At 45.0% G+C, this 27,599-nt stretch overlaps 1 protein-coding gene across 2 annotated transcripts in view; it reads left to right on the forward strand.

The window, feature by feature from the left end:
- The window catches only part of CFAP94 (cilia and flagella associated protein 94), a 110,018-nt gene that overhangs the window by 81,112 nt on the left and 1,307 nt on the right, over nt 1-27,599 (forward strand). For both annotated transcript variants that reach the window (XM_038771701.1, XM_038771709.1), the window contains exons 12-14: nt 13,118-13,331; nt 20,323-20,537; nt 22,854-23,021. In XM_038771701.1, the coding sequence (XP_038627629.1) occupies nt 13,118-13,331; nt 20,323-20,537; nt 22,854-23,021 (597 nt within the window). The remainder of the gene's footprint in view (nt 1-13,117; nt 13,332-20,322; nt 20,538-22,853; nt 23,022-27,599) is intronic.

The raw sequence follows: 27,599 nt of genomic DNA on the forward strand, positions 1-27,599 counted from the left end.
CTAAGCGCTGGGGGGGTTACAAGGTGACCAGGTTGCCCCCCGCGGGGCTCACAGTCTTCATCCCCATTTTACAGATGAGGGAACTGAGGCCCAGAGAAGTGAAGTGACTTGCCCAAGGTCACACAGCTGGCCTTCCCAGACTGAGCCCCCTTTTTCCTCTCCTCTTCCCCATCCCCCCGGCCCTACCTCCTTCCCCTCCCCACAGCACTTGTATATATTTGTACAGATTTATTACTCTATTTATTGTACTTGTACATATTTACTATTCTATCTATTTTGTTAATGATAATAATAATAATGGCATTTGTTAAGCGCTTACTATGTGCAGAGCACATAGTGCATATGTGCATGTTGTGCGTATGACTTTAATGACTTTTATGACTTTAATTCTCTTTGTTCTGACGATTTTGACACCTGTCCATGGGTTTTGTTTTGTTGTCTGTCTCTCCCTACTAGACTGTCTCCCCCTTTTAGACTGTGAGCCCAATATTGGGTAGGGACTGTCTCTATATGTTGCCAACTTGTACTTCCCAAGCGCTTAGTCCAGTGCTCTGCACACAGTAAGCGCTCAATAAATACGATTGATGATGATGATGATGTAAGCCCGTTGTTGGTTAGGGACCATCTCTATATGTTGCCGACTTGTACTTCCCAAGCGCTTAGCACAGTGATCTGCACACAGTAAGCGCTCGGTAAATACGACTGAATGAAGGAATGAATGGTATTTATTCCTTCATTCAATCGTATTTATTGAGCGCTTACTATGTGCAGAGCACTGTACGAAGCACTTGGAATGTACAGTTTGATAACAGAGACAATCCCTACCCAACAACAGGCTCACAGTCTAGAAGTGTGGAGACAGACGACAAAACAAAACAAGTAGACAGGTGTCAATAATATCAGCGTAGATCAATAGAATTATAGATATATGCATATTTATTGAGCGCTTACTGTGTTCAGTCCTAAGTGCTTGGAGGAAAGCAGCGTGGTGTAATAATAATAATAATAATAATAATAATAATAATAATAATAATGATAGTGTTGGTATTTGTTAAGCACTTACTCTGTGCCAAGCACTGTTCTAAGCGTTGGGGGAGATACAAGGTAATCAGGTTGTCCCACGTGGGGCTCACAGTCTTCATCCCCATTTTCCAGATGAGGGAACTGAGGCCCAGAGAAGTGAAGTGACTCGCCCAAGGTCACACAGCTGACAAATGGTGGAGCCGGGATGAGAACCCATGACCTCTGACTCCCGAGCCCGGGCTCTTTCCACTGAGCCACGCTACGATTGAGGCCAGGCCTGGGCGTCAGGAAGTCAATCAATCAATCAGTCATATTTATTGAGCGCTTACTGTGTGCAGAGCACTGTACTAAGCGCTTGGGAAGTACAAGTTGGCAACATATAGAGACAGTCCCTACCCAACAGTGGGCTCGTGGGTTTTAATCCCGGCTCCGCCGCTTGTCTGCTGTGTGACCTTAGGCAAGTCGCTTAACTTTCCTGGGCCTTAGTTACCTCGTCTGTAAAATGGGGATCAAGACTGTGAGCCCTATGTGGGACAGGGATTGCATCCAACCCGATTTGCTCGTATCCACCCCAGCGCTTAGTACAGTGCCTGGAACATAGTAAGCGCTTTACAGATTCCACAATTATTATCATTATTACAATCTAACAAGATATCAGACATGTTCCCTGCCCATAGCAAGCTTACAGTCTTGAGGGGGAGACAGACATTAAATATAAAAAAATAAATGACAAGAAATAAATTACCTTTCCACTTAGTGCAGAGGGCTGTACTCAGCGCTTGGGAGAGTACAGTGTAACAACTACGGTAAACATTCATTCATTCAATCGTATTTATTGAGCACTTACTGTGTGCAGAGCACTGTACTAAGCGCTTGGGAAGTACAAGTCGGCAACATCTAGAGACGGTCCCTACCCAACAGCGGGCTCACAGTCGAGAAGGGGGAGACGGACAACAAAACAAAACATGTGGACAGGTGTGAACATGTTCCCTGCCCACAACGAGCTTACCCTCTAGAGGACTGTAAGGCCCTTATGCCTAAAGGCTGATTCATTTACTCATTCCATCATACTTACTGAGCGCTTACTATTTGCAAAGCGCTGTACTAAGCACTTGGGAGAGTACAATATAATAATAATAATAATAATAATAATAATAATAATGGCACTTGTTAAGCGCTTACTATGTGCAAAGTACTGTTCTAAGCGCTGGGGAGGATACAAGGTGATCAGGTTGTCCCACATGGGGCTCACAGGCTTCATCCCCATTTTCCAGATGAGGAAACTGAGGCACAGAGAAGTTAAGTGACTTGCCCACAGTCACACAGCTGACAATTGGCGAAGCCAGGATTTGAACCCATGACTTGTGACTCCCAAGCCCGGGCTCTTTCCATTGAGCCACGCTGCTTCTCAATATAACGACAGACACATTCCGATTTGTACTTCCCAAGCGCTTAGTACAGTGCTCTGCACACAGTAAGCACTCAATAAATATGATTGAATGAATGAATGAATGAGACAGACAATAATATACATAAATGAATAAATTACATATACACAGATATATACATGTGTGCTGATCATATCTATTCTTAGAGTGAGAAGTGTGAGGCTCTATGCTGTAAGCTCCTCGTGGGCCAGGAAAGCATCTCCCAGCTCTATTATGTCATATTCTCCCAAGCGCTTAGTTCATTCATTCATTCAATCGTATTTATTGAGCGCTTACTGTGTGCAGAGCACTGTACTAAGAGCTTGGGAAGTAGAAATCTTACTTGCCTTCCCAGACTGAGCCCCTTCCTTCCTCTCCCCCTCGTCCCCCTCTCCATCCCCCCCCATCTTACCTCCTTCCCTTCCCCACAGCACCTGTATATATGTATATATGTTTGTACAGATTTATTACTCTATTTATTTATTTATTTATTTTACTTGTCCATATCTATTCTATATATTTTATTTTGTTAGTATGTTTGGTTTTGTTCTCTGTCTCCCCCTTTTAGACTGTGAGCCCACTGTTGGGTAGGGACTGTCTCTCTATGTTGCCAATTTGTACTTCCCAAGCGCTTAGTACAGTGCTCTGCACGTAGTAAGTGCTCAATAAATACGATTGATGATGATGATGATGATGGCCGAGGGAGATACAAGCAAATCAGGTTGTTCCACGCAGGGCTCATAGTCTTAATCCCCACTTTACAAATGAGGTGACTGAGGCACAGAGAAATTAAATGGCTTGCCCAAAGTCACACAGCAGATGAGTGGCAGAGCAGAGACTAGAAGCCGCCTTGGACTCCTGAGTGGCTCAGCCCAGGGCCAAGAGGTTCATTCAGTCCTATTTATTGAGCACTTACTGTGTGCCGAGCTCTGTCCTAAGCACTTTGGAGTTTAAAACATGAAGCAGCGTGGCCCAGTGGAAGGAGCCTGGGCTTTGGAGTCAGAGGTCATGGGTTCAAATCCCGGCTCCGCCACTTGTCTGCTGTGTGACTTTGGGCAAGTCTCAGTGACCTCATCTGTAAAATGGGGATTAAGACTGTGAGCTCCCCGTGGGACAACCTAATCACCTTGTAAACTCCCCAGCTCTTAGAACAGTGCTTTGCACTTAGTAAGTGCCTAATAAATGCCATTATTATTTCCTGTATATATGTGTATATGTTTGTACATATTTATTACTCTATTTATTTTACTTGTACATATCTATTCTATTTATTTTATTTTGTTAGTATGTTTGGTTTTGTTCTCTGTCTTCCCCCTTTTAGACTGTGAGCCCACTGTTGGGTAGGGACTGTCTCTATATGTTGCCAATTTGTACTTCCCAAGCGCTTAGTTCAGTGCTCTGCACATAGTAAGTGCTCAATAAATACGATTGATTGATTGATTGATTGACAATCAACTGACATATTCCCTTCCCACGATGAGCTTACAGTCTAGAGGGGGAGACAGGCATTAATAGAAATCACTAAATGAGAGATGTAGACATAAGTGGTGTGGGGCTAGAACTCCCCAGAGACTAGAACTCCCAAGCCCATGCTCTTTCCACTAAGCTACACTGCTTCTCAATATTATTATTACTATCATTATCATAATGAAATAAATTGTTAGTTAAAGATGATGCTGCAGGAGTCTAGAGGGAGAAGAAAGGTAAGTCGAGGAGGACACTTATCCCCCTTCAGCCTGGATGTCATTTCAACCTCCTCTTCTCCCACTTCCCCTGCCTTGCTCCCTTTCTTCACCCCCCTCCCCGCCAGCCCCACACCACTTATTCATTCATTCATTCATTTGTATTTATTGAGCGCTTACTGTGCGCAGAGCACTGTACTAAGCGCTTGGAAAGCACAACTCGGCAACAAATAGACATCACAGCAGTCGCATTTTGACTGACTCCACTGGCATACACGTGCACAACCACTTCATTGACACCATCCGGATAGATACACACTGTTGGAAGAAGCTTCCATAACGGCCCAAACCACTGATTATGGCAGAACTGACAAAACTTGATCACTAGAGCACGTTCCGTAGTCCACTATAGCAAGGAATTTTAGGAAATGCCAGAAAATGTTCACGGTCCAAGTTATTTTTCCCCTTAGTGAACAACCAAGTACAGAAAAGTACTTAAGTCTACTTGTCATGATGAGTGGTAAGGGTGGTAGATTGAAGTTGGCACGCACGTCACAAAGACTGTCGATCAATTCATTTCCCTGCCACTGCCTGCCTAGACTCTAAATTTGCCAATCTCATTCGTAATTTAACCTGCAACTGTTTGTGAACTGTTTTTGAAAAAGGGAAAAACGGAAAATAAGAAACATTAACCCTCCGGAATATTAAACTTTTACGACGATTGAATTCTACAAGGCAAACAATTTCACAAGAAATTCTTATGTCCGCGTCTTATGACCACATCTCTCATTTATTGATTTCTATTAATGCCTGTGTCCCCCTCCATTCATTCATTCAATCGTATTTATTGAGCGCTTACTGAGTGCAGAGCACTATACTAAGCGCTTGGGAAGTACAAGTTGGCAACATATAGAGACGGTCCCTACCCAACAGTGGGCTCACAGTCTAGAAGGGGAAGAGTCTAGATGGTCTAGACTGTAAGCTCATTGTGGGAAGGAAATATCTCAGTTGATTGTCATGTTTTAATCTCCAAAGTGCTTAGGATGGAGCTCTGCACACAGTAGCGCTCAATAAATAGGATTGAATGAACCTCTTGGCCCTGGACTGAGCCACTCAGGAGTCCGAGGAGGGGCTGGGAAATCCCGTCCGGGTGGGCCACTTCAGGGCTTCTGACACCCCACTAAAGAGAAGCAGCGGGGCTCAGTGGAAAGAGCCCGGGCTTGGGACTCAGAGGTCGTGGGTTCTAATCCTGGCTCCGCCATTTGTCAGCTGTGTGACCTTGGGCAAGTCACTTCTCAACTTCTTGGTGCCTCACTTCCCTCATCTGTAAAATGGGGATTAAGACTGTGAGCCCCACCTGGGACAACCCGATCACCTTGTATCTCCCCCAGCATTTAGAACAGTGCCTGGCACATATTAAGTGCTGAACAACTACCATTATTATTATTATAATTATTATGAGTATTAAAGCAAACAGGTACTTGAGGATGATGGTATTTGTTAAGCCCTTACTGTGTGCCAAGCATGCAAATCCAGACCTGCAAAACCAAGTCACACCTCCTCAGTCCTTCCTGCCCTCCCCCACAGGAAAACTCCCCCAGAAAACGAACCGCAGCCCCTATTTCCTGCCCCTGGGGTTGTCAATCAATCAATCAATCAATCATATTTATTGAGCGCTTACTGTGTGCAGAGCACTGTACTAAGCACTTGGGAAGTACAAGTTGGCAACATATAGAGACAGTGCCTACCCAACAGTGGGCTCACAGTCTAAAAGGGGGAGACAGAGAACAAAACCAAACATACTAACAAAATAAAATAAATAGAATAGATGTTTACAAGTAAAATAAATAAATAAATAGAGTAATAAATACGTACAAACATATATACAGGTGCTGTGGGGAAGGGAAGGAGGTTAGATGGGGGGATGGAGAGGGGGAGGAGGGGGAGAGGAAGGAAGGGGCTCAGTGTGGGAAGACCTCTCATACACGTTAGGTCCATGGTTTTTTTTTTTTAAATGATATTTGTTAAACACTTACTATGTGCCAGACACTTTTCTCAGCACTGATTTGTTCTTCTTCTTCTAATACCGTCAATTCATTTCGGACTCATAGCGACTCCAAGGACACCCCCTCTTCAGAATGTCCCATCTTCTGTCAGAGACTCATTCTACAAGCTAGTCAGGCTGGACACGGTTCCCATCCCACATGGGGCTCACGGCCTTAATCCCCATTTTCCAGATGAGGAAACCGAGGCCCGGAGAAGTGAAGCGACTTGCCCAAGGTCGTAGGGCAGACAAGTGGCAGAGCCAGGATCAGTACTTAGGTCCTTCTCACTCCCAGGCCCATGTTCTGTCTATCCATTCATTTATTTAGTCCTATTTATTGAGCGCGTATGGTGTGTGGAGCTTGGGAGAGTGAAATACAACAATAGACAATAGAAATAGAAGACAACAATGTGTCCATTGTGAGCTTACAGTCTTGAGGGGGACATTCATACACAAAAATAAATTACGGGTAGGTCCATGAGGGCTGTGGGGTCGGGAGGGGGCAAGCAAAGGGAGCAAGTCAGGGCTCTGTAGAAAGGAGTGGGAGAAGCGAAAAGGAGGGCTTAGTCAGGGAAGGCCTCTGGGAGGAGGTGGGCCTTCAATCAATCAATCAATCGTATTTATTGAGCGCTTACTGTGTGCAGAGCGCATGGGAAGTACAAGCTGGCAACATATAGAGACAGTCAATAAGGCTTTGAAGGTGGGGTGAGGAAATAATAACAATAATAATAATGATGGCATTTGTTAAGCGTTTACTATGTGCAAAGCACTGTTCTAAGCGCTAGGGAGGATACAAAGTGATCAGGATGTCCCACGTGGGGCTCACAGTCTTAATCCCCATTTTACAGATGAGGGAACTGAGGCCCAGAGAAGTTAAGTGACATGTCCAAAGTCACACAGCTGACAATTGGCGGAGCTGGGATTTGAACTCACGACCTCTGACTCCCAAGGCCGGGCTCTTTCCGTTGAACCAATGTCTGTCAGATACGAGGAGGGAGGGTGTGCCAGGCCAGAGGCAGGACGTGGGCAAGAGGTTGGTAGGGAGGTGGATGAGTTGGAAAGAAGATTAGTACAGCGGATACTGTACTCATACTTTCAGCGGATACTTTCAGCGGGGACTAGTGGATAGAGCATTGACCCAGGAGTCAAGAGGATCCGGGTTCTAATTCTGTCTCCTCCATTTCAATTGATCCGTGTCATTTATAATAATAAGAATAATGATGGCATTTATTAAGCACTTACTATGTAGAAAGCACTGTTCTAAGTGCTGGGGAGGTTACAAGGTGATCAGTTTGTCCCACGTAGGGCTCACAGTCTAAATCCCCATTTTACAGGTGAGGTAACTGAGGCACAGAGAAGTTAAGTGACTTGCCCATAGTCAGCTGACAATTGGCGGAGCTGGGATTTGAACCCATGACCTCTGACTCCAAAGCCTGTGCTCTTTCCACTGAACCACACTGCTTTTCTGTGCGCTTACTGGATGCAGAGCACTGCACTTGGGAGAGGACAATTCATTCATTCATTCAATCGTATTTATTGAGCGCTTACTGTGTGCAGAGCACTGTACTAAGCACTTGGGAAGTACAAGTTGGCAACATAATTTAACATGAGGTGTTAAATTAAGTGTATGATTTTGATCATTGGATGCTGACCCAAAATAAACAAGACGGCCATGTATTCCAGTATTCCAGAGTACTTATATTGTAGAATATTAATACACATACTGTACACAATAAATGTAGTGTTACTGTACATTTAATAAAATGAAATTGAGTTGTTGGAAGACACGAACCCTGCCCACAACAAGCTTACAGTCAAGAGGGGGAGACAGATATTAAAATAAATTGCAGTAATAATAATAATTGTGTGTATCATAATAATTTGCCAGGCACTGTACTAAGTGCTGGGGTGGACACAGTCCCTGTCCCATTTGGGGATCACAGCCTCAATCTCCATTTTGGAGCTTTTATTTTTTATGGCATTCATTAAGTCATGTACCAAGGGCCAGGGTGGATACAGGCTAATCAGGTTGGGTACGGTTTTTGTCCCCATTTTACAGATGATGTAACTGGGGCAGAGAGAAGAAAATTGACTTGTCCAAGGTCACACAGCAGACAAGCGGCAGAGCCAGGATTAGAACTCACAACCTTGTTACTCCCAGGCCCCGGCTCTTTCCACTAGGCCACGCTGCTTCTCTGTGACCTTTGGGTGTTTGTTGTTTGCTCCTTTTGCAGCCCCATAGCACATAGCAGTCCCTCCGCACATCAGGAATAAATAAAATCTATTTATTTTACTTGTCCATATTTACTATTCTATTTATTTTGTTAACGATGTGCATCTAGCTTTATTTCTATTTATTCTGATGACTTGACACCTGTCCACATGTTTTGTTTGGCTGTCTGTTTCCCCTTTCTAGCCTGTGAGCCCACTGTTGGGTAGGGACTGTCTCTATATGTTGCCAACTTGTACTTCCCAAGCGCTTAGTACAGTGCTCTGCACACAGTAAGCGCTCAATAAATACGATTGATTGATTAATTGATTAAAAACACATCCATAAATCATATATTTATATTTACATCCGTCTCCCCACACACTTCAGATTTATTGTGGGCAGGGAACGTAACTAATCCTGCTGTGTAGTACACTCCCAAGAGTTCAGTTCAGTGCTTTGCAGCCCGTAAATGCTCAATAAATACCATCGATTGATCGATTAATTAATTAATTAATTCAGTTCATAGAGAAGCAGCGTTGCTCAGTGGAAAGAGCCCGGGCTTTGGAGTCAGAGGTCAGGGGTTCAAATCCCAGCTCGGCCAATTGTCAGCTGTGTGACTTTGGGCAAGTCACTTAACTTCTCTGGGCCTCAGTTACCTCATCTGGAAAATGGAGATTAAGACTGTGAGCCCCCCGTGGGACAACCTGATCACCTTGTAACCTCCCCAGCGCTTAGAACAGTGCTTTGCACATAGTAAACGCTTATTTATTTTATTTATTTTATTTTATGATGGCATTTATTAAGCGCTTACTATGTGCAAAGCACTGTTCTAAGCACTGGGGAGTTTACAAGGTGATCAGGTTGTCCCACGGGGGGCTCACAGTCTTGATCCCCATTTTACAGATGAGGGAACTGAGGCCCAGAGAAGTGAAGTGACTTGCCCAAAGTCACACAGCTGACAAGTGGCGGAGCCGGGATTTGAACCCATGACCTCTGACTCCAAAGCCCAGGCTCTTTCCACTGAGCCACACTGCTTCCCCTTAATAAATGCTTAATAAACGCTTAATAAATGCCATTAAAAAATTGTATTTATTGAGCGCTTACTGTGTGTAGAGGAGAACTGGACTAAGCACTTGGGAATTACAAGTTAGCAACATAAAGAGACAGTCCCTACCCAACAATGGGCTCACAGTCTAGAGTGGGGAGACAGACAACCAAACAAAACATGTGGACAGGTGTCAAGTCATCAGAACAAATAGAAATAAAGCTAGATGCACATCATTAACAAAATAAATAGAATAGTAAATAGGTACAAGTAAAATAAATAGATTTTATTTATTCCTGATGTGCGGAGGGAGGGCATTCCGGGCCAGGGGGAGGACGTGGGCCAGGGGTCGACGGCAGGACAGGCGAGAATGATTATCAATTGATCAATAAGATCCCTTACCAATTGTCAATTTCATGGTTCCAAACACCAGGGCCTGGACGGGGCTGGAAGAGAAGCAGTGTCGCCCAGTAGATAGAGCATTGAATTACTACTAATAATAATGATGAAATTTGTTAAGCGCTTACTATGTGCAAAGCACCGTTCTAAGCGCTGGGATAGATACATACAAGGTGATCAGGTTGTCCCACGTGGGGCTCACAGTCTTCACCCGCATTTTCCAGATGAGGTAACTGAGGCCCAGAGAAGTGAAGCGACTTGCCCAAAGTCACACAGCTGACAAGTGGCGGACCCGGGATTTGAACCCATGATCTCTGACTTCCAAGGCCGGGCTCTTTCCGCTGAGCCACGCTGCTTCTCTGAGAAGGACCTGGGTTCTAATCCTGGCTCTGCCACTGAATAATAATAATGATGATGGTATTTGTTAAGTGCTTACTATGTGCAAAGCACTGTTCTAAGCGCTGGGGAGATACAAGGTGATCAGGTTGTCCCATGTGGGGCTCACAATCTTAATCCCCATTTTACAGATGAGGAAACTGAGGCCCAGACAAGTGAAGCGACTTGCCCAAAGTCACACAGCTGACAAGTGGCGGAGCCGGGATTTGAACCCATGACCTCTGACTCCAAAGCCCGGGCTCTTTCCGCTGAGCCACGCTGCTTCTCTGAGAAGGACCTGGGTTCTAATCTTAGCTCTGCCACTTGTCTGCTGCGTGATCTTGGGCAAGTCGCTTTACTTCTCTGGACCTCAGTTACCTCATCTGTAAAATGGGGATGAAGACTGTGAACCTTTAGGAGATTGTGTCCAACCTGATTAGCTTGTATCTAGCCAGCGCTTATAACAGTGCCTGGCACACAGGAAGCGCTTAACAAAGACCATTAAAAAAAAAGGAAAAAAAGAAGAAAAAGAATCTTCAGTTCCAGTCATAGAGAAAGTTGAATCCAATAATAGTGGTGGCATTTGTTAAGCGCTTACTATGTGCAAAGCACTGTCCTAAGCACTGGGGAGGTTGCAAGGTGATCAGGTTGTCCCATGGGGGGCTCACAGTCTTAATCCCCATTTGACAGATGAGGTAACTGAGGCACAGAGAAGTGAAGTGACTTGCCCAAAGTCACATAGCTGACAAGTGGCAGAGCCGGGATTTGAACCCATGAACTCTGACTCCAAAGCCCGTGTTCTTTCCACTGAGCCACGCTGCTTCTCATAATAATAATAATATTATTATTTCTTCATCTGTTAAATGAGGATTAAATATCTGTTAGTCAGTGGATCATATTTATTGGGCACTTACTATGTGCAGAGCACTATACTGAGTGCTTGGGAGAGGACGATAGAGCAATAAACATATACACCCCTGCCCACGATGAGTTTACAGTTGCCTCAGTTTCCTCACCTGTTAAATGGGGATTAAATATCTGTTCTCCCTCCTACTTAAACTGGGAGCCCCAGATGAGGTAACTGAGGCACAGAGAAGTGAAGTGACTTTCCCAAGGTCACACAGCTGACAAGTGGCGGAGCTGGGATTTGAACCCATGACCTCTGACTCCAAAGCCCGTGTTCTTTCCACTGAGCCACGCTGCTTCTCATAATAATAATAATATTATTATTTCTTCATCTGTTAAATGAGGATTAAATATCTGTTAGTCAGTGGATCATATTTATTGGGCACTTACTATGTGCAGAGCACTATACTGAGTGCTTGGGAGAGGACGATAGAGCAATAAACAGATACACCCCTGCCCACGATGAGTTTACAGTTGCCTCAGTTTCCTCACCTGTTAAACGGGGATTAAATATCTGTTCTCCCTCCTACTTGAGCTGGGAGCTCCAGATGAGGTAACTGAGGCACAGAGAAGTGAAGTGACTTTCCCAAAGTCACACAGCTGACAAGTGGCAGAGCCGGGATTTGAACCCATGACCTCTGACTCCAAACCCCGGGCTCTTTCCACTGAGCCACGCTGTTTCTCTGACAATAGCTGAAATGAGATTTTGGAGACGCCCTGGATTTCAGTAATATGTAGCACCTTCATCTTCCATAAGCAGAGCAGCGTGGCTCAGTGGAAAGAGCCCAGGCTTTGGAGTCGGAGGTCATGGGTTCAAATCCCGGCTCCGCCACTTGTCAGCTGTGTGACTTTGGGCAAGTCACTTCACATCTCTGGGCCTCAGTTCCCTCATCTGTAAAATGGGGATTAAGACTGTGAGCCCCACATGGGACAACCTGATCACCTTGTAACCTCCCCAGTGCTTAGAACAGGGCTTTGCACATGGTAAGCACTTAGTAAATGCCATTATTATCATTATTATTATTATTATTATTATTATCCGCTAAAAGAAGTGGAGAACCAGCGTAGCTTAGTGGAAAGAGCCCGGGCTTGGGAGTCAGAGGTCGTGGGTTCTAATCCCAGCTCCGCCACTTGTCAGCTCTGGGACTTTGGGCAAGTCCCTTAACTTCTCTGGGCTTCAGTTCCCTCATCTGTAAATGATGATGATGGCATTTATTAATCAATCAATCAATCAATCAATCGTATTTATTGAGCGCTTACTGTGTGCAGAGCACTGTACTAAGCGCTTGGGAAGCCCAAGTTGGCAACATATAGAGACGGTCCCTACCCAACAGTGGGCTCACAGTCTAAAAGGGGGAGCGCTTACAATGTGCAAAGCACTGTTCTAAGCGCTGGGGAGAATACAAGGTGAGCAGGTTGTCCCACGGTGGGGGGCTCACGGTCTCAATCCCCATTTTCCAGATGAGGTCACTGAGGCCTAGAGCAGTGAAGTGACTTGCCCAAAGTCACACAGCTGACAAGTGGCGGAGTCGGGATGTAAAATGGGGATGAAGACTGTGAGCCCCACGTGGGACAACCTGATGACCTCGTATCTCTCCCAGCGCTTAGAACGGTGCTTGGCACATAGTCGGCACTTAACCAATACCATTATTATGATTATGATTATGATTATATATATAATAATATGTATATATGTTTGTACATATTTATTGCTCTATTTATTTATTTATTTATTTTACTTGTCCATATCTATTCTATTTATTTTATTTTGTTAGTATGTTTGGTTCTGTTCTCTGTCTCCCCCTTTTAGACCGTGAGCCCACTGCTGGGTAGGGACCGTCTCTAGATGTTGCCAACTTGTACTTCCCAAGCGCTCAGTACAGTGCTCTGCACGCAGTAAGCGCTCAATAAATACGATTGATGATGATGATGATGATGATGATTGTTATTATTATGGGTTTGAAAGGTTACCGGTCACTCACTCCCCACGGGTCCCCGTTCCAGATGCTGAGCCAAGGCCTGAAGAGATTCCCGTACCCCCAGCCGCTGACCCAGGAAGCCCCTCTCCCCTCCGAGGATCCGGACCCTCCGGCCCTGAGGCAGACGTCGCCCGGATCGGACGTAGACGTGGGTCAGCCGCCCATCACCGTCACGCTGAAGTTCAACGACAGCGCGGTGTTCTTCGAAGAACCACTGGTGGCCAAGTGGGATCCCGAAGGTACGGTCTTGGCCGGCGGCGCGGAGAAACGGGCTCCACCGCAAAAGCCAAAACCAGGGCCCAGGGTCCCATTTCACCTTTTGGGGCGCGGACCAACACGGGGAGATAATAATAATAATCATAATAATGGCATTGATTAAACACTTACTATGTGCAAAACACTGTTCTAAGCACTGGGGAGGATACAAGGTGATCAGGTTGTCCCATGAGGCCCTGCTGAGAGCTCACCTCCTCCAGGAGGCCTTCCCAGACTGAGCCCCTTCTTTCCTCTCCCCCTCGTCCCCCTCTCCATCCCCCCGTCTTACCTCCTTCCCTTCCCCACAGCACCTGTATATATGTATATATGGTTGTACATATTTATTACTCTATTTATTTGTTTATTTTACTTGTACATTTCTATCCTATTTCTTTTATTTTGTTGGTATGTTTGGTTCTGTTCTCTGTCTCCCCCCTTTAGACTGTGAGCCCACTGTTGGGTAGGGACTGTCTCTATGTGTTGCCAATTTGTACTTCCCAAGCGCTTAGTACAGTGCTCTGCACATAGTAAGCGCTCAATAAATACTATTGATTGATTGATTGATTGATGAGGGACTCACAGCCTTCATCCCCATTTTACAGATGAGGGAACTGAGGCACAGAGAAGTGAAGTTGTTGTTGTTAATGGCGCTTATTAAGCGCTTACTACGTGCAAAGCACTGTTCTAAGCGCTGGGGAGGATACAAGGTGATCAGGTTGTCCCACGAGGGGCTCACAGCCTTCATCCCCATTTTACAGAGGAGGGAACTGAGGCACAGAGAAGTGAAGTTGTTGTTGTTAATGGTGTTTATTAAGCGCTTACTATGTGCAAAGCACTGTTCTAAGCGCTGGGGAGGATACAAGGTGATCAGGTTGTCCCACGAGGGACTCACAGCCTTCATCCCCATTTTACAGATGAGGGAACTGAGGCACAGAGAAGTGAAGTTGTTGTTAATGGCGTTTATTAAGCGCTTACTATGTGCAAAGCACTGTTCTAAGCGCTGGGGAGGATACAGGGTGATCAGGTTGTCCCACGAGGGACTCACAGCCTTCATCCCCATTTTACAGATGAGGGAACTGAGGCACAGAGAAGTGAAGTTGTTGTTGTTAATGGCGTTTATTAAGCGCTTTCTATGTGCAAAGCACTGTTCTAAGCGCTTTGGAGGTTGCAAGGTGATCAGGTTGTCCCACGGGGGGCTCACGGTATTAATCCCCATTTTACAGTTGAGGTAACTGAGGCCCAGAGAAGTTAAATGACTTGCCCAAAGTCACCCAGCTGACAGTTGGCGGAGCCGGGATTTGAACCCATGACCTCTGACTCCAAAGCCCGGGCTCTTTCCACTGAGCCGCGCTGCTCAGGTTAAGCAGGTTGGACCCAATCCCTGTCCCACGGGGGGCTCCGGGTCTTCACCCCCATTTGACAGATGAGGGAACTGAGGCCCAGAGAAGTGAAGCGACTTGCCCAAGGTTCATTCATTCATTCAATCGTATTTATCGAGCGCTTACTGTGTGCAGAGCACTGTGCTAAGCGCTTGGGAAGGACAAATAGGCGACAGATAGAGACGGCAGGTTCTTCTGACGCTCGGGCTCTGCCCAGTAAGCCAAACTTCGCGGAAAATCAGGCAGTCGTGGAAAATCTATTGAGTCGTTTGAGCTCTCTACCGGAAAGTCAAGGGGCAGTAGGAACTGTCTCCCTCCGGCTGGAGAAATCTGTCCGGCGTATTTATCGAGCACTTATAAATAATAATAATTATTGTGGTATTGTACTTCCCAAGCGCTTAGTACAGTGCTCTGCACACAGTAAGCTCTCAATAAATACGATTGATTGATCTGTTAAGGACTGACTAGGTGTCAAACACTGAGCAGAGCACTGGGGTAGGTACAAGTGAAGAAGAGTAATAATAATCGTGGTGTTTGTTAAGTGCTTATAATAATAATAATAATGGCATTTATTAAGCGCTTACTATAATAATAATAATAATGGCATTTATTAAGCGCTTACTATAATAATAATAATGGCATTTATTAAGTGCTTACTATAATAATCAATCAATCGATTGTATTTATTGAGCAAATAATAATCAATCGATCGATCGTATTTATTGAGCGCTTACTGTGTGCAGAGCACTGTACTAAGCGCTTGGGAAGTACAAGTTGGCAACATAAATGAGACAGTCCCTACCCAACAGGGGGCTCACAGTCTAGAAATAATGATGGCATTTATTAAGGGCTTACTATAATAATAATAATAATAATAATAATAATGGCATTTATTAAGCACTTACTAGGTGCAAAGCACTGTTCTAAGCGCTGGGGAGGTTACAAAGTGATCAGGTTGTCCCACGGGGGCTCACAGTCTTAATCCCCATTTTACACATGAGAGAACTAAGGCACAGAGAAGTTAAGTGACTTGCCCAAAGTCACACAGCTGACAATTGGCGGAGCCGGGATTTGAACCCATGACCTCTGACTCCAAAGCTTCTCTATGTGCCAAGCACCGTTCCAAGCACTGGGGTAGATACAAGGTCATCAGGTTGTCCCATTTGGGGCTCAAACTTTTAACCCCCATTTTACAGATGAGGTAACTGAGGCCCAGGAATAATAGTAATAATAATAATGGCCTTTATTAAGTGCTTACTATGTGCAAAACACTGTTATAAGCGCTGGGGAGGTTACAAGGTGATTAGATTGTCCCACGGGGGGCTCACAGTCTTCATCCCCATTTTACAGGTGAGGGAACTGAGGCACAGAGAAGTTAAGTGACTTGCCCAAGGTCACACAGCAGACAAGTGGCAGAGCTGGGATTAGAACCCGTGACCTCTGACTCCCGAGCCCAGAATCTTTATGTGCCAGGCGCTGTACTAAGCGCTGGGATGGATGGATACAAGCAAATCAGGTGCGCAGAGCACTCTGCTACACGCTTGGGAGGGTGTGACATAGCAGAGTTGGTAGACAGCGCTGCATTCATTCATTCATTTAATCATGCATTCATTCAATCGTATTTATTCATTCATTATTGAGCGCTTACTGTGTGCAGAGCACTGTACTAAGCGCTTGGCAAGTACAAATCGGCAACATACAGAGACGGTCCCTACCCAATGGAGAAAGGGGAGACAGATAACAAAACGAAACAAATAGGTGTCAATACCATCAGAATAAATTGAATTATAGCTATGTCCACATCATTAATAAACTAAATATAGTAATAAATATGTACAAATATATACAAGTGCTGTGGGGAAGGGAAGGAAGTAGGGCAGAGGGAGGGAGTGGGAGCAATGGGGAGGGGAGGAGGAGCAGAGGAAAAGGGGGATTTCAGTCTGGGAAGGCCTTCTGGAGGAGGTGAGCTCTCAGTAGGGTATTTATTGAGCACTTACTGTGTGCAGAGCACTGTACTAAGCGCTTGGGAAAGTACAATACGGCAATTAAGAGAGAAAATCCCTGCCAACAGAGAGCTCACAGTTTAGAGTGGGGGAGACAGACATCAATATATGTAAGCAGGCATCAAGATGTCAATACAAGTAAACAGGCATCAGTATAAATGAATAAAATTACGGTATAAATTTAATCGTATTTACTGAGCACTTACTGTCTCATAGCACTGTACTGAGTGCTTGGGAGAGCACAATAAAACAGTAAACAGACACATTCCCTGCCCACAAGGAGCTTAATGGAGCAGTGTGGCCTAGTGGAAAGAACACGGGCATCGGAGTCAGAAGACCTGGGTTCTAATCCCAGCTCTACCACCTGTATGACCTTGGCCAAATCCCCTCACTTTTCTGTGCCTCTGTTCCCTTACCTGTAAAATGGGGATTAAATCCTTGTTCTCCCTCCTACTTAGACTCTGAGCTCCGTGTGGGGCAGGGACTGTCTCGGACCTGATTTGCTTGTATCCATCCCATCCCAGCACTTAGTACAGAGCCTGGCACATAACAAGCGCTTAACAAATACCACGATTATGATTAACTTGTACCTACCCCAGTGCATTGAACAGTGTCTGAGGCCTAGTCAGTCCTTAACAGATGCCACAATTATTATTATCAGTACGACGAAAGTGCGCAGAGCCCCATACTAAGCACTCAATCACACTTTCGATCTCCGTTGTCCTCTCCCAAGCGCTCAACCACGATTATTATTAACTTGTACCTACCCCAGCGCTTTGAACAGTGTCTGAGACCTAGTCAGTCCTTAACAGATGCCACAATTATTATTATTAGTACGACGAAAGTGCACAGAGCCCCATACTAAGCACTCAATCGCATTTTCGATCTCCATTGTCCTCTCCCAAGCGCTCAACCACGATTATTATTAACTTGTACCTACCCCAGTGCTTTGAACAGTGTCTGAGACCTAGTCAGTCCTTAACAGATGCCACAATTATTATTAGTAGTACAACAAAAGTGCGCAGAGCCCCATACTAATAATGATGGTATTTGTTAAGCGCTTACTATGTGCAAAGCACTGTTAATTTTGATACTAAGCACTCAATCGCATTTTTTATCTCTGTTGTCCTCTTGCAAGCGCTCAACCATGATTATTATTAACTTGTGCCTACCCCAGTGCTTTGAACAGTGTCTGAGACCTAGTCAGTCCTTAACAGATGCCACAATTATTATTATTAGTACGACGAAAGTGCGCAGAGCCCCATACTAAGCACTCAATCGCATTTTCGATCTCCGTTGTCCTCTCCCAAGCGCTCAACCACGATTATTATTAAGTTGTACCTACCCCAGTGCTTTGAACAGTGTCTGAGACCTAGTCAGTCCTTAACAGATGCCACAATTATTATTAGTAGTACAAAAAAAAGTGCGCAGAGCCCCATATTAATAATGATGGTATTTGTTAAGCGCTTACTATGTGCAAAGCACTGTTAATTTTGATACTGAGCACTCAATCGCATTTTTTATCTCTGTTGTCCTCTTGCAAGCGCTCAACCATGATTATTATTAACTTGTGCCTACCCCAGTGCTTTGAACAGTGTCTGAGACCTAGTCAGTCCTTAACAGATGCCACAATTATTATTATTAGTACGACGAAAGTGCGCAGAGCCCCATACTAAGCACTCAATCGCATTTTCGATCTCCGTTGTCCTCTCCCAAGCGCTCAACCACGATTATTATTAACTTGTACCTACCCCAGTGCTTTGAACAGTGTCTGAGACCTAGTCAGTCCTTAACAGATGCCACAATTATTATTAGTAGTACAAAAAAAGTGCGCAGAGCCCCATATTAATAATGATGGTATTTGTTAAGCGCTTACTATGTGCAAAGCACTGTTAATTTTGATACTAAGCACTCAATCGCATTTTTTATCTCTGTTGTCCTCTTGCAAGCGCTCAACCATGATTATTATTAACTTGTGCCTACCCCAGCGCTTTGAACAGTGTCTGAGACCTAGTCAGTCCTTAACAGATGCCACAATTATTATTATTAGTACGACGAAAGTGCACAGAGCCCCATACTAAGCACTCAATCGCATTTTCGATCTCCATTGTCCTCTCCCAAGCGCTCAACCACGATTATTATTAACTTGTACCTACCCCAGTGCTTTGAACAGTGTCTGAGACCTAGTCAGTCCTTAACAGATGCCACAATTATTATTATTAGTACAACAAAAGTGCGCAGAGCCCCATACTAATAATGATGGTATTTGTTAAGCGCTTACTATGTGCAAAGCACTGTTAATTTTGATACTAAGCACTCAATCACATTTTCGATCTCCGTTGTCCTCTCCCAAGCGCTCAACCACGATTATTATTAACTTGTACCTAACTCCAGCGCTTTGAACAGTGTCTGAGACCTAGTCAGTCCTTAACAGATGCCACAATTATTATTATTAGTACGACGAAAGTGCGCAGAGCCCCATACTTAGCATTCAGTCACACTTTCGATCTCCGTTGTTCTCTCCCAAGCGCTCAACCACGATTATTATTAACTTGTACCTACCCCAGCGCTTTGAACAGTGTCTGAGACCTAGTCAGCCCTTAACAGATGCCACAGTTATTATTATTAGTATGACGAAAGTGCGCAGAGCCCCATACTAAGCACTGAATCGCACTTTCAATCTCCATTGTCCTCTCCCAAGCGCTCAACCACGATTATTATTAACTTGTACCTACCCCAGCGCTTTGAACAGTGTCTGAGACCTAGTCAGTCCTTAACAGATGCCACAATTATTATTATTAGTACAACAAAAGTGCGCAGAGCCCCATACTAATAATGATGGTATTTGTTAAGCGCTTACTATGTGCAAAGCACTGTTAATTTTGATACTAAGCACTCAATCACATTTTCGATCTCCATTGTCCTCTCCCAAGTGCTCAACCACGATTATTATTAACTTGTACCTACCCCAGCGCTTTGAACAGTGTCTGAGACCTAGTCAGTCCTTAACAGATGCCACAATTATTATTATTAGTACGACGAAAGTGCGCAGAGCCCCATACTAAGCACTCAATCGCATTTTCGATCTCCGTTGTCCTCTCCCAAGCGCTCAACCACGATTATTATTAACTTGTACCTACCCCAGTGCTTTGAACAGTGTCTGAGACTTAGTCCTTAACAGATGCCACAATTATTATTATTAGTATGGCGAAAGTGCGCAGAGCCCCATACTAATAATGATGGTATTTGTTAAGTGCTTACTATATGCAAAGCACTGTTAATTTTGATACTAAGCACTCAATCACATTTTTGATCTCCGTTGTCCTCTCCCAAGCGCTCAACCACTATTATTAACTTGTACCTACCCCAGCGCTTTGAACAGTGTCTGAGACCTAGTCAGTCCTTAACAGATGCCACAATTATTATTATTAGTACGACCTAAGTGCGCAGAGCCCCATACTAAGCACTCAATCGCATTTTCGATCTCCGTTGTCCTCTCCCAAGCGCTCAGCGGGCGCTTGGCCAATCCTTTCCATCATGCGCCCGTGAGGTGAAAACCGCAACGAGTCTCTCTGGTTTCTCTCACGCCCAAGGGAGGTGTTGGCGGACCGACGGTTTCGGTAACGTCTACTACAACATGGAAGAGAGGCAGCTGTCCTTCACCCTGGAGTCTCTCTGTCCCGTGGCCCTGATGCAGGATACCCACCTCAACATGCCCTACCAGTCGTGGGAGCTCAGGCCCACCGGGCTCAACGCAGCGCTCTTCGTTGTCCTTACCACTTTTACCGAGCTGAAAATCCAAATCCAGGTGATGGTCTTCATCATCGTAGTACTTCTTAACAATCATAATAATGTGTGTTGCCAACTTGTACTTCCCAAGCGCCTAGTACAGTGCTCTGCACCCAGTAAGCGCTCAATAAATACGATTGATGATGATGGTATCTGTTAAGTGCTTACTATGTGCCGGGCACCATTCTAAGCACTGGGGTAGATGCAAGATAATCAGGTGGGACACAGTCCCTATCCCTCGCTGTGCCTCAGTTCCCTCATCTGTAAAATGGGGATTAAGACTGTGAGCCTCACGTGGGACAACCTGATTACCTTGTATTCATCCCCCCATCTTACCTCCTTCCCTTCCCCACTGCTCCTGTATATATGTATATATGTTTGTACATATTTATTACTCTATTTGTTTATTTATTTATTTTACCTGTACATATCTATTCTATTTATTTTATTTTGTTAGTATGTTTGGTTTTGTTCTCTGTCTCCCCCTTTTAGACTGTGAGCCCACTGTTGGGTAGGGACTGTCTCTATATGATGCCAACTTGGACTTCCCAAGCGCTTAGTACAGTGCTCTGCACACAGTAAGCGCTCAATAAGTACGATTGATGATGATGATGATGATGATGATATTCCCCCCACCACCCCCCCGTGCTCAGAACAGTGCTTGGCACATAGTAAGCACTTAACAGATAACATTATTATTATTATTAACATTATCATCCCCATTTTACAGATTTAATTTTTTTATATTTAATTTTAATTCTGATGGCATTTATTAAGCGCTTACTATGTGCAAAGCACTGTTCTAAATGCTGGGGAGGTTACAAGGTGAACAGGTTGTCTCACGGGGGGCCCACAGTCTTCATCCCCATTTTACAGATGACGGAACTGAGGCCCGGAGAAGTCAAGTGACTTGCCCAAAGTCACCCAGCTGACAGTTGGCGGAGCCGGGATTTGAACCCATGACCTCTGACTCCAAAGCCCGGGCTCTTTCCACTGAGCCACGCTGCTTCTCCATCTGCAGATGAGGGAACTGAGGCCCAGAGAAATTAAGTAACATACCTGAGGTCACACAAATGACGGAGCCGGGATTAGAACCCATGACGAGCCCATTGTTGGATAGGGACCATCTCTATATGTTGCCGATTTGTACTTCCCAAGCGCTTAGTACAGTGCTCTGCACACAGTAAGTGCTCAATAAATATGATTGAATGAATGAATGACCTTCTGACTCTAAGGCCCGGGCTCTAGCCGCGATGCGTTGTGTTCATATTGTCTGTCTCCCACTCTAGACTATAACCTCACTGTGTTTATTATTCTATTGTCCTCTCCCAAGCACTTAGTACAGTGCTCTGCACACAGTAGGCACTCAATAAATAGGATTGAGTGAATGAATGAATTACGAGAGCCCAATCAGTCGTTCCTCGGTCTTTGTTGAGCGCTTTATTGTGTACCAAGTGCTTGGGAGAGCACAGTGCGACAGAGCTGACAGGCACATTCCCAACCCACAAAGAGCAGTGTGGCCAAGTCGCAAGGGCAGGGTCCCGAGAGTCCGGGGACCTGGGTTCTAATCCTGGCTCCCCCACCTACCTGCTGCGTGACCTTGGGCGAGCCACTTTGCTTCTCTGTGCCTCGGTTCCCTCATCGACTAAATGGGGGTTCAACGCCCGTTCGTCCTCCTGCTTAGATTGGGAGCCCCATGGGGGACTTGGCTATCATCATCATCAGTCGTATTTATTGAGCGCTTACTGTGTGCAGAGCACTGGACTGAGCGCTTGGGAAGTACAAGTTGGCAACATATAGAGACAGTCCCTGCCCAACAGTGTCTGGCATCGAGCCCAGCGCTTAGTCCAGTGCTTGACGCTTAACAGATACCGCAGTAATTACGATTAGCACTCAGAAGGGCTAACATAAGACAACCTACTGAGAGCTCACCTCCTCCAGGAGACCTTCCCAGACTGAGCCCCTTCTTTCCTCTCCCCCTCGTCCCCCTCTCCATCCCCCTCATCTTCCCTCCTTCCCTTCCCCACAGCACCTGTATATATGTTTGTACATATTTATTACTCTATTTATTTTACTTATACATATCTATTCAATTTTATTTTGTTAGTATGTTTAGTTTTGTTGTCTATCTCCCCCTTTTAGACTGTGAGCCCACTTGTTGGGTAGGGACTGTCTCTATATGTTGCCAACTTGGACTTCCCAAGCGCTTAGTACAGTGCTCTGCACACAGTAAGCGCTCAATAAATATGATTGATTCAACCTTAGAAGCTTTTGCCAATGAGCGATGTGCTTTTCGACCACATTATTATGGTTTTTTGTTTTTTTCCCCAAACAGGGGAACCAATGTATGCTCATCTCAGCCACGCTGGAAGATGAGGAATATGTTTCTGAGATATCAGGGAAGTGGATGAGTCCTCTCGCCCTGACCCTGGCCATGCGAAGAGTTGGGCTGAACATCTTTCCTTCCGAACGGTCCCGCAAGTATGTCAGTGTGAACCAGAAGGTAAGAGCTCGTTATGGGCAGGGAACGTCTCCGCCAACTCTGTTGGATCGAACTCTCCCAAGCGCTCGGTGCGGTACTCTGCACATAGTGGCCTAGCGGAAAGATCAATCAATCAATCAATCAATCGTATTTATTGAGCGCTTACTGCGTGCAGAGCACTGTACTAAGTGCTTGGGAAATCCAAGTTGGCAACATATAGAGACAGTCCCTACCCAACAGTGGGCTCTTGGATCCGCCACTTGCTGGGTGACCTTGGGCAAGTCACTTCATCATCATCATCAATCGTATTTATTGAGTGCTTACTGTGTGCAGAGCACTGTACTAAGTGCTTGGGAAGTACAAATTGGCAACATATAGAAACAGTCCCTACCCAACAGTGGGCTCACAGTCTAAAAGGGGGAGACAAAACCAAACATACTACAAAATAAAATAGAATAGATATGTACAAGTAAAATAAATAAATAAATATGTACAAACATATATACATATATACAGGTGCTGTGGGGAAGGGAAGGAGGTAAGAAGGGGGGGATGGAGAGGGGGACGAGGGGGAGAGGAAGGAAGGGGCTCAGTCTGGGAAGGCCTCCTGGAGGAGGTGAGCTCTCAGTAGGGCCTTGACTTCACTTCTCTGTGCCTCAGTCGCCTCATCTGGAAAATGGGGATTAGGACTGTGAGCCCCACAGGGGACAGTCTGATTACCTCGTATCTCCCCCAGCGCTTAGAACTGTGGTTGGCACATAGTAAGTGCGTAACAAATACCGTTATTATTATTATTATTCTAATCCCATTTCTGCCACTTTTTAAAAAAAATAGTATTTGTTCGGTACTTTGTACATACGAGGCACTAATATTAAGTGCTGGGGTAGAGAATAATAATAATGATGGCATTTATTAAGTGCTTAATATGTGCAAAGCGCTGTTCTAAGTGCTGGGGAGGTTACAAGATGATCAGGTTGTCCCATGGGGGGATTTACAGTCTTAATCCTCATTTTACAGATGAGGTAACTGAGGCACAGAGAATAATAATAATGATAGCATTTATTTAGCGCTTACTATGTGCAAAGCGCTGTTCTAAGCGCTGGGGAGGTTACAAGGTGATCAGGTTGTCCCACGGGGGGCTTACAATCTTAATCCCCATTTTACAGAGGAGGGAACTGAGGCACAGAGAAGTGAAGTGACTTGCCCAAAGTCACACAGCTGACAAGTGGCGGAGCCGGGATTTGAACCCATGACCTCTGACTCCAAAGCCCGGGCTCTTTCCACGGGCCACGCTGCTTCCCGATTAGATACAAGGTAATCATGCTGGACACCATCCATCCCCATTTTACAGATGAGGCAACCGAGGCCCAGAGCAGTTAAGTGACACAGCAGACAAGTGGCGGAGGCGGGACTAGAACCCAGGTCTTTCTGACCCCCAGGCTTGGGCTCTCTCCACTAGGCCAGGATGCTTCCCCTTGCCCTCTGGGTGATTGTGGGCCAGTCGCTTCATATCTCTGGGCCTCAGTTCCCTCATCTGCAAAATGGGGATTCTGTAGGTATAGGCATAGGTATAGGATTCTATAGGGATAGGCATATACCTATAGGTATAGATTCTATAGGTATAGGCTCTCCCTCCTGCTTAGACTGAGTCCCCCAAATAGGACCTGATGATCTTGTATCCACTCTAGCGCTTAGTACAGCGCTCGGCACTTAGTAGGCACTTAAATACCACAATTATCATCATCATCATCATTAAACACCTTCGATAATCATCTTCTAAATGCACCCGGGAGAAGGCGGCACATGGTAAGCACTCAAATACAATTTTTTTTAAAACTGGTAAGCACTGGGGTAGGTAGAGGTTAATTAGTTCAGACAGCCCCTTGGGGTTCACGGCCTAAGTAGGAGGGAGAACAGGTATTTAACCCTCATTTTACAGTTGAGGAAACTGAGGCCCAGAGAAGTTACTTATAATAATAATAATAATGACACTTATTAAGCGCTTACTATGTGCAAAGCACTGTTCTAAGCGCTGGGGAGGTTACAAGGTGATCAGGTTGTCCTATATGGGGCTCACAGTCTTAATCCCTATTTTACAGATGAGGTTACTGAGGCCCAGAGAATAATAATAATAATAATAATGTTGGTATTTGTTAAATGCTTACTATCATCATCATCATCATCATCAATCGTTTTTATTGAGCGCTTACTGTGTGCAGAGCACTGTACTAAGCGCTTGGGAAGTACAAGTTGGTAATATATAGAGACAGTTCCTACCCAAAAGTGGGCTCACAGTCTAAAAGCCTAAGTGGGCTTACTATGTGCCAAGCACTGTTCTAAGCGCTGGGGGGTTACAAGGTAATCAAGGTTGTCCCACGTGGGGCTCACAGTCTTCATCCCCATTTTACAGATGAGGGAACTGAGGCCCAGAGAAGTGAAGTGACTTGCCTAAAGTCATACACCTGACAAGTGATGGAGCCGGAATTTGAACCCATGACCCCTGACTCCAAAGCCTGGGCTCTTTCCACTGAGCCACGCTGCTTTCTTGACTTGACTCGCCCACTCAGCAAGCAGTTGGCAGAGCTGGGATTAGAACCCAGGTCCTCTGACTCGGGCTCTTTCCATTAGACCGCGATCGATGGATTGATTCATTCGATCGTATTTACTGAGCGCTTACTGTGTGCTTACTGTGACCGACTGATTGAGGAGGAGGAGAGCGAATACCCCCAACGCAGAGAAGGAGCGTGACTTAGTGGATACAGTCTGGGCTTGGGAGTCTGAAGGACCTGGGTTCTAACCCCGGCTCTGCCACCTGTCTGCTGGGTGACCTTGGACATGTCACTTCAACTCTCTGGGCCTCAGATAATAATAATAATAATAATAATAGCAATTATTATTATTATTATCATTATTATCATTTTTATTTATTATTATTCATCATTACTATTTACAATAATAACTGTTATTTTTAAGAAATAATAATATTATTTAATAATGTTATTATTTATAATAATTATTATGTTTAATAAGTAATTAAATAAAATGATAATGATATTGGTAATAATAATAATGATGATGATAATAATAATGATTATTATTATTATTATTATTTTTAGACTATGAGCCCACTGCTGGTTAGGGACTGTCTCTATATGTTACCAACTTGTACTTCCCAAGCGCTTAGTACAGTGCTCTGCACACAGTAAGCGCTCAATAAATACGATTGATGATGATGATGATGATAATAATAATAATAATAATCGCTTATGTGCAAAGCACTGTTCTAAGCACAGGGGAAGTTACAAGGTGATCAGGTTGTCCCACGGGGGGACTCACAGTCTTAATCCCCATTTGACAGATGAGGTCACTGAGGCCCAGAGAGGTTAAGTGACTTGCCCAAAGTCAACACAGCTGGCAATTTGCGGAGCCGGGATTAGACCATGTGACCTCTGAATCCAAAACCTGGGCTCTTTCCACTGAGCCACACTGCTCCTCCGCTTCCTCACCTGTCAAATGGGGCTTAAGCGTGTGAGCCCCACGTGGGACAGGGACCGTGTCCAACACAATGTCGCTGTTTATTGTTGTGTTGTACTTTCCCAAGTGCTTAGTGCGGTGCTCTACGCACAGTAAGCACTCGGTAATAATAATAATAATAATAATAATGGCATTTATTAAGCGCTTACTATGTGCAAAACACTGTTCTAAGCGCTGAGGAGGTTACAAGGTGATCAGGTTGTCCCACGGGGGGCTCCCAGTCTTCATCCCCATTTTACAGATGAGGGAACTGAGGCCCAGAGAAGTGAAGTGACTTGCCCAAAGTCACACAGCTGACAGTTGGCAGAGGCGGGATTTGAACCCAGGACCTCTGACTCCAAAGCCCGGGCTCTTTCCACTGAGCCACGCTGCTTCTCTTAAATTTGATTGTAAAGGAATGAATTAGACTGTACCAACCCCAGCGCTTAGTACTGTACCTTTCTGTAAGTCACTTCACTTCTCTGTGACTCAGTTACCTCACCTGTAAAATGGGGATGAAGACTCTGAGCCCCACGTGGGACAACCCGATTCCCTCATCTTATCTACCCCAATGCTTAGAACAGTGCTTGACACATAGTAAATGCTTAACAAATACCAACATTATTATTCATTTTCCTGGGCCTCTGTTGCCTCCTCTGTCAAATGGGAATTCAGTACCCATCCTCCCTCCCTCCCTCGGATTGTGAGCCCTATGTGGGGCTGGGACTATTTCCAACCTATCTTGGATCTAGAGAAGCAGCGAGGCTCAGTGGAAAGAGCCCGGGCTTTGGAGTCAGAGGTCATGGGTTCAAATCCCAGCTCCGCCAATTGTCAGCTGCGTGACTTTGGGCAAGTCACAACTTCTCTGGGCCTCATTTACCTCATCTCTCAAATGGGGATTTAGACTTTGAGCCCCGCCGTGGGACAACCTGATCACCTTGTAACTTCCTCAATCAATCGTATTTATTGAGCACTTACTGTGTGCAGAGCACTGTACTAACTTCCTCAGCGCTTATAGAACAGTGCTTTGCACATAGTAAGCACTTAATAAATGCCATTATTATTATTATTATCTACCCCAGCGCT

The sequence above is a fragment of the Tachyglossus aculeatus genome, chromosome 2, assembly GCF_015852505.1.
Source record: "Tachyglossus aculeatus isolate mTacAcu1 chromosome 2, mTacAcu1.pri, whole genome shotgun sequence".
Classification (NCBI taxonomy): domain Eukaryota; kingdom Metazoa; phylum Chordata; class Mammalia; order Monotremata; family Tachyglossidae; genus Tachyglossus; species Tachyglossus aculeatus.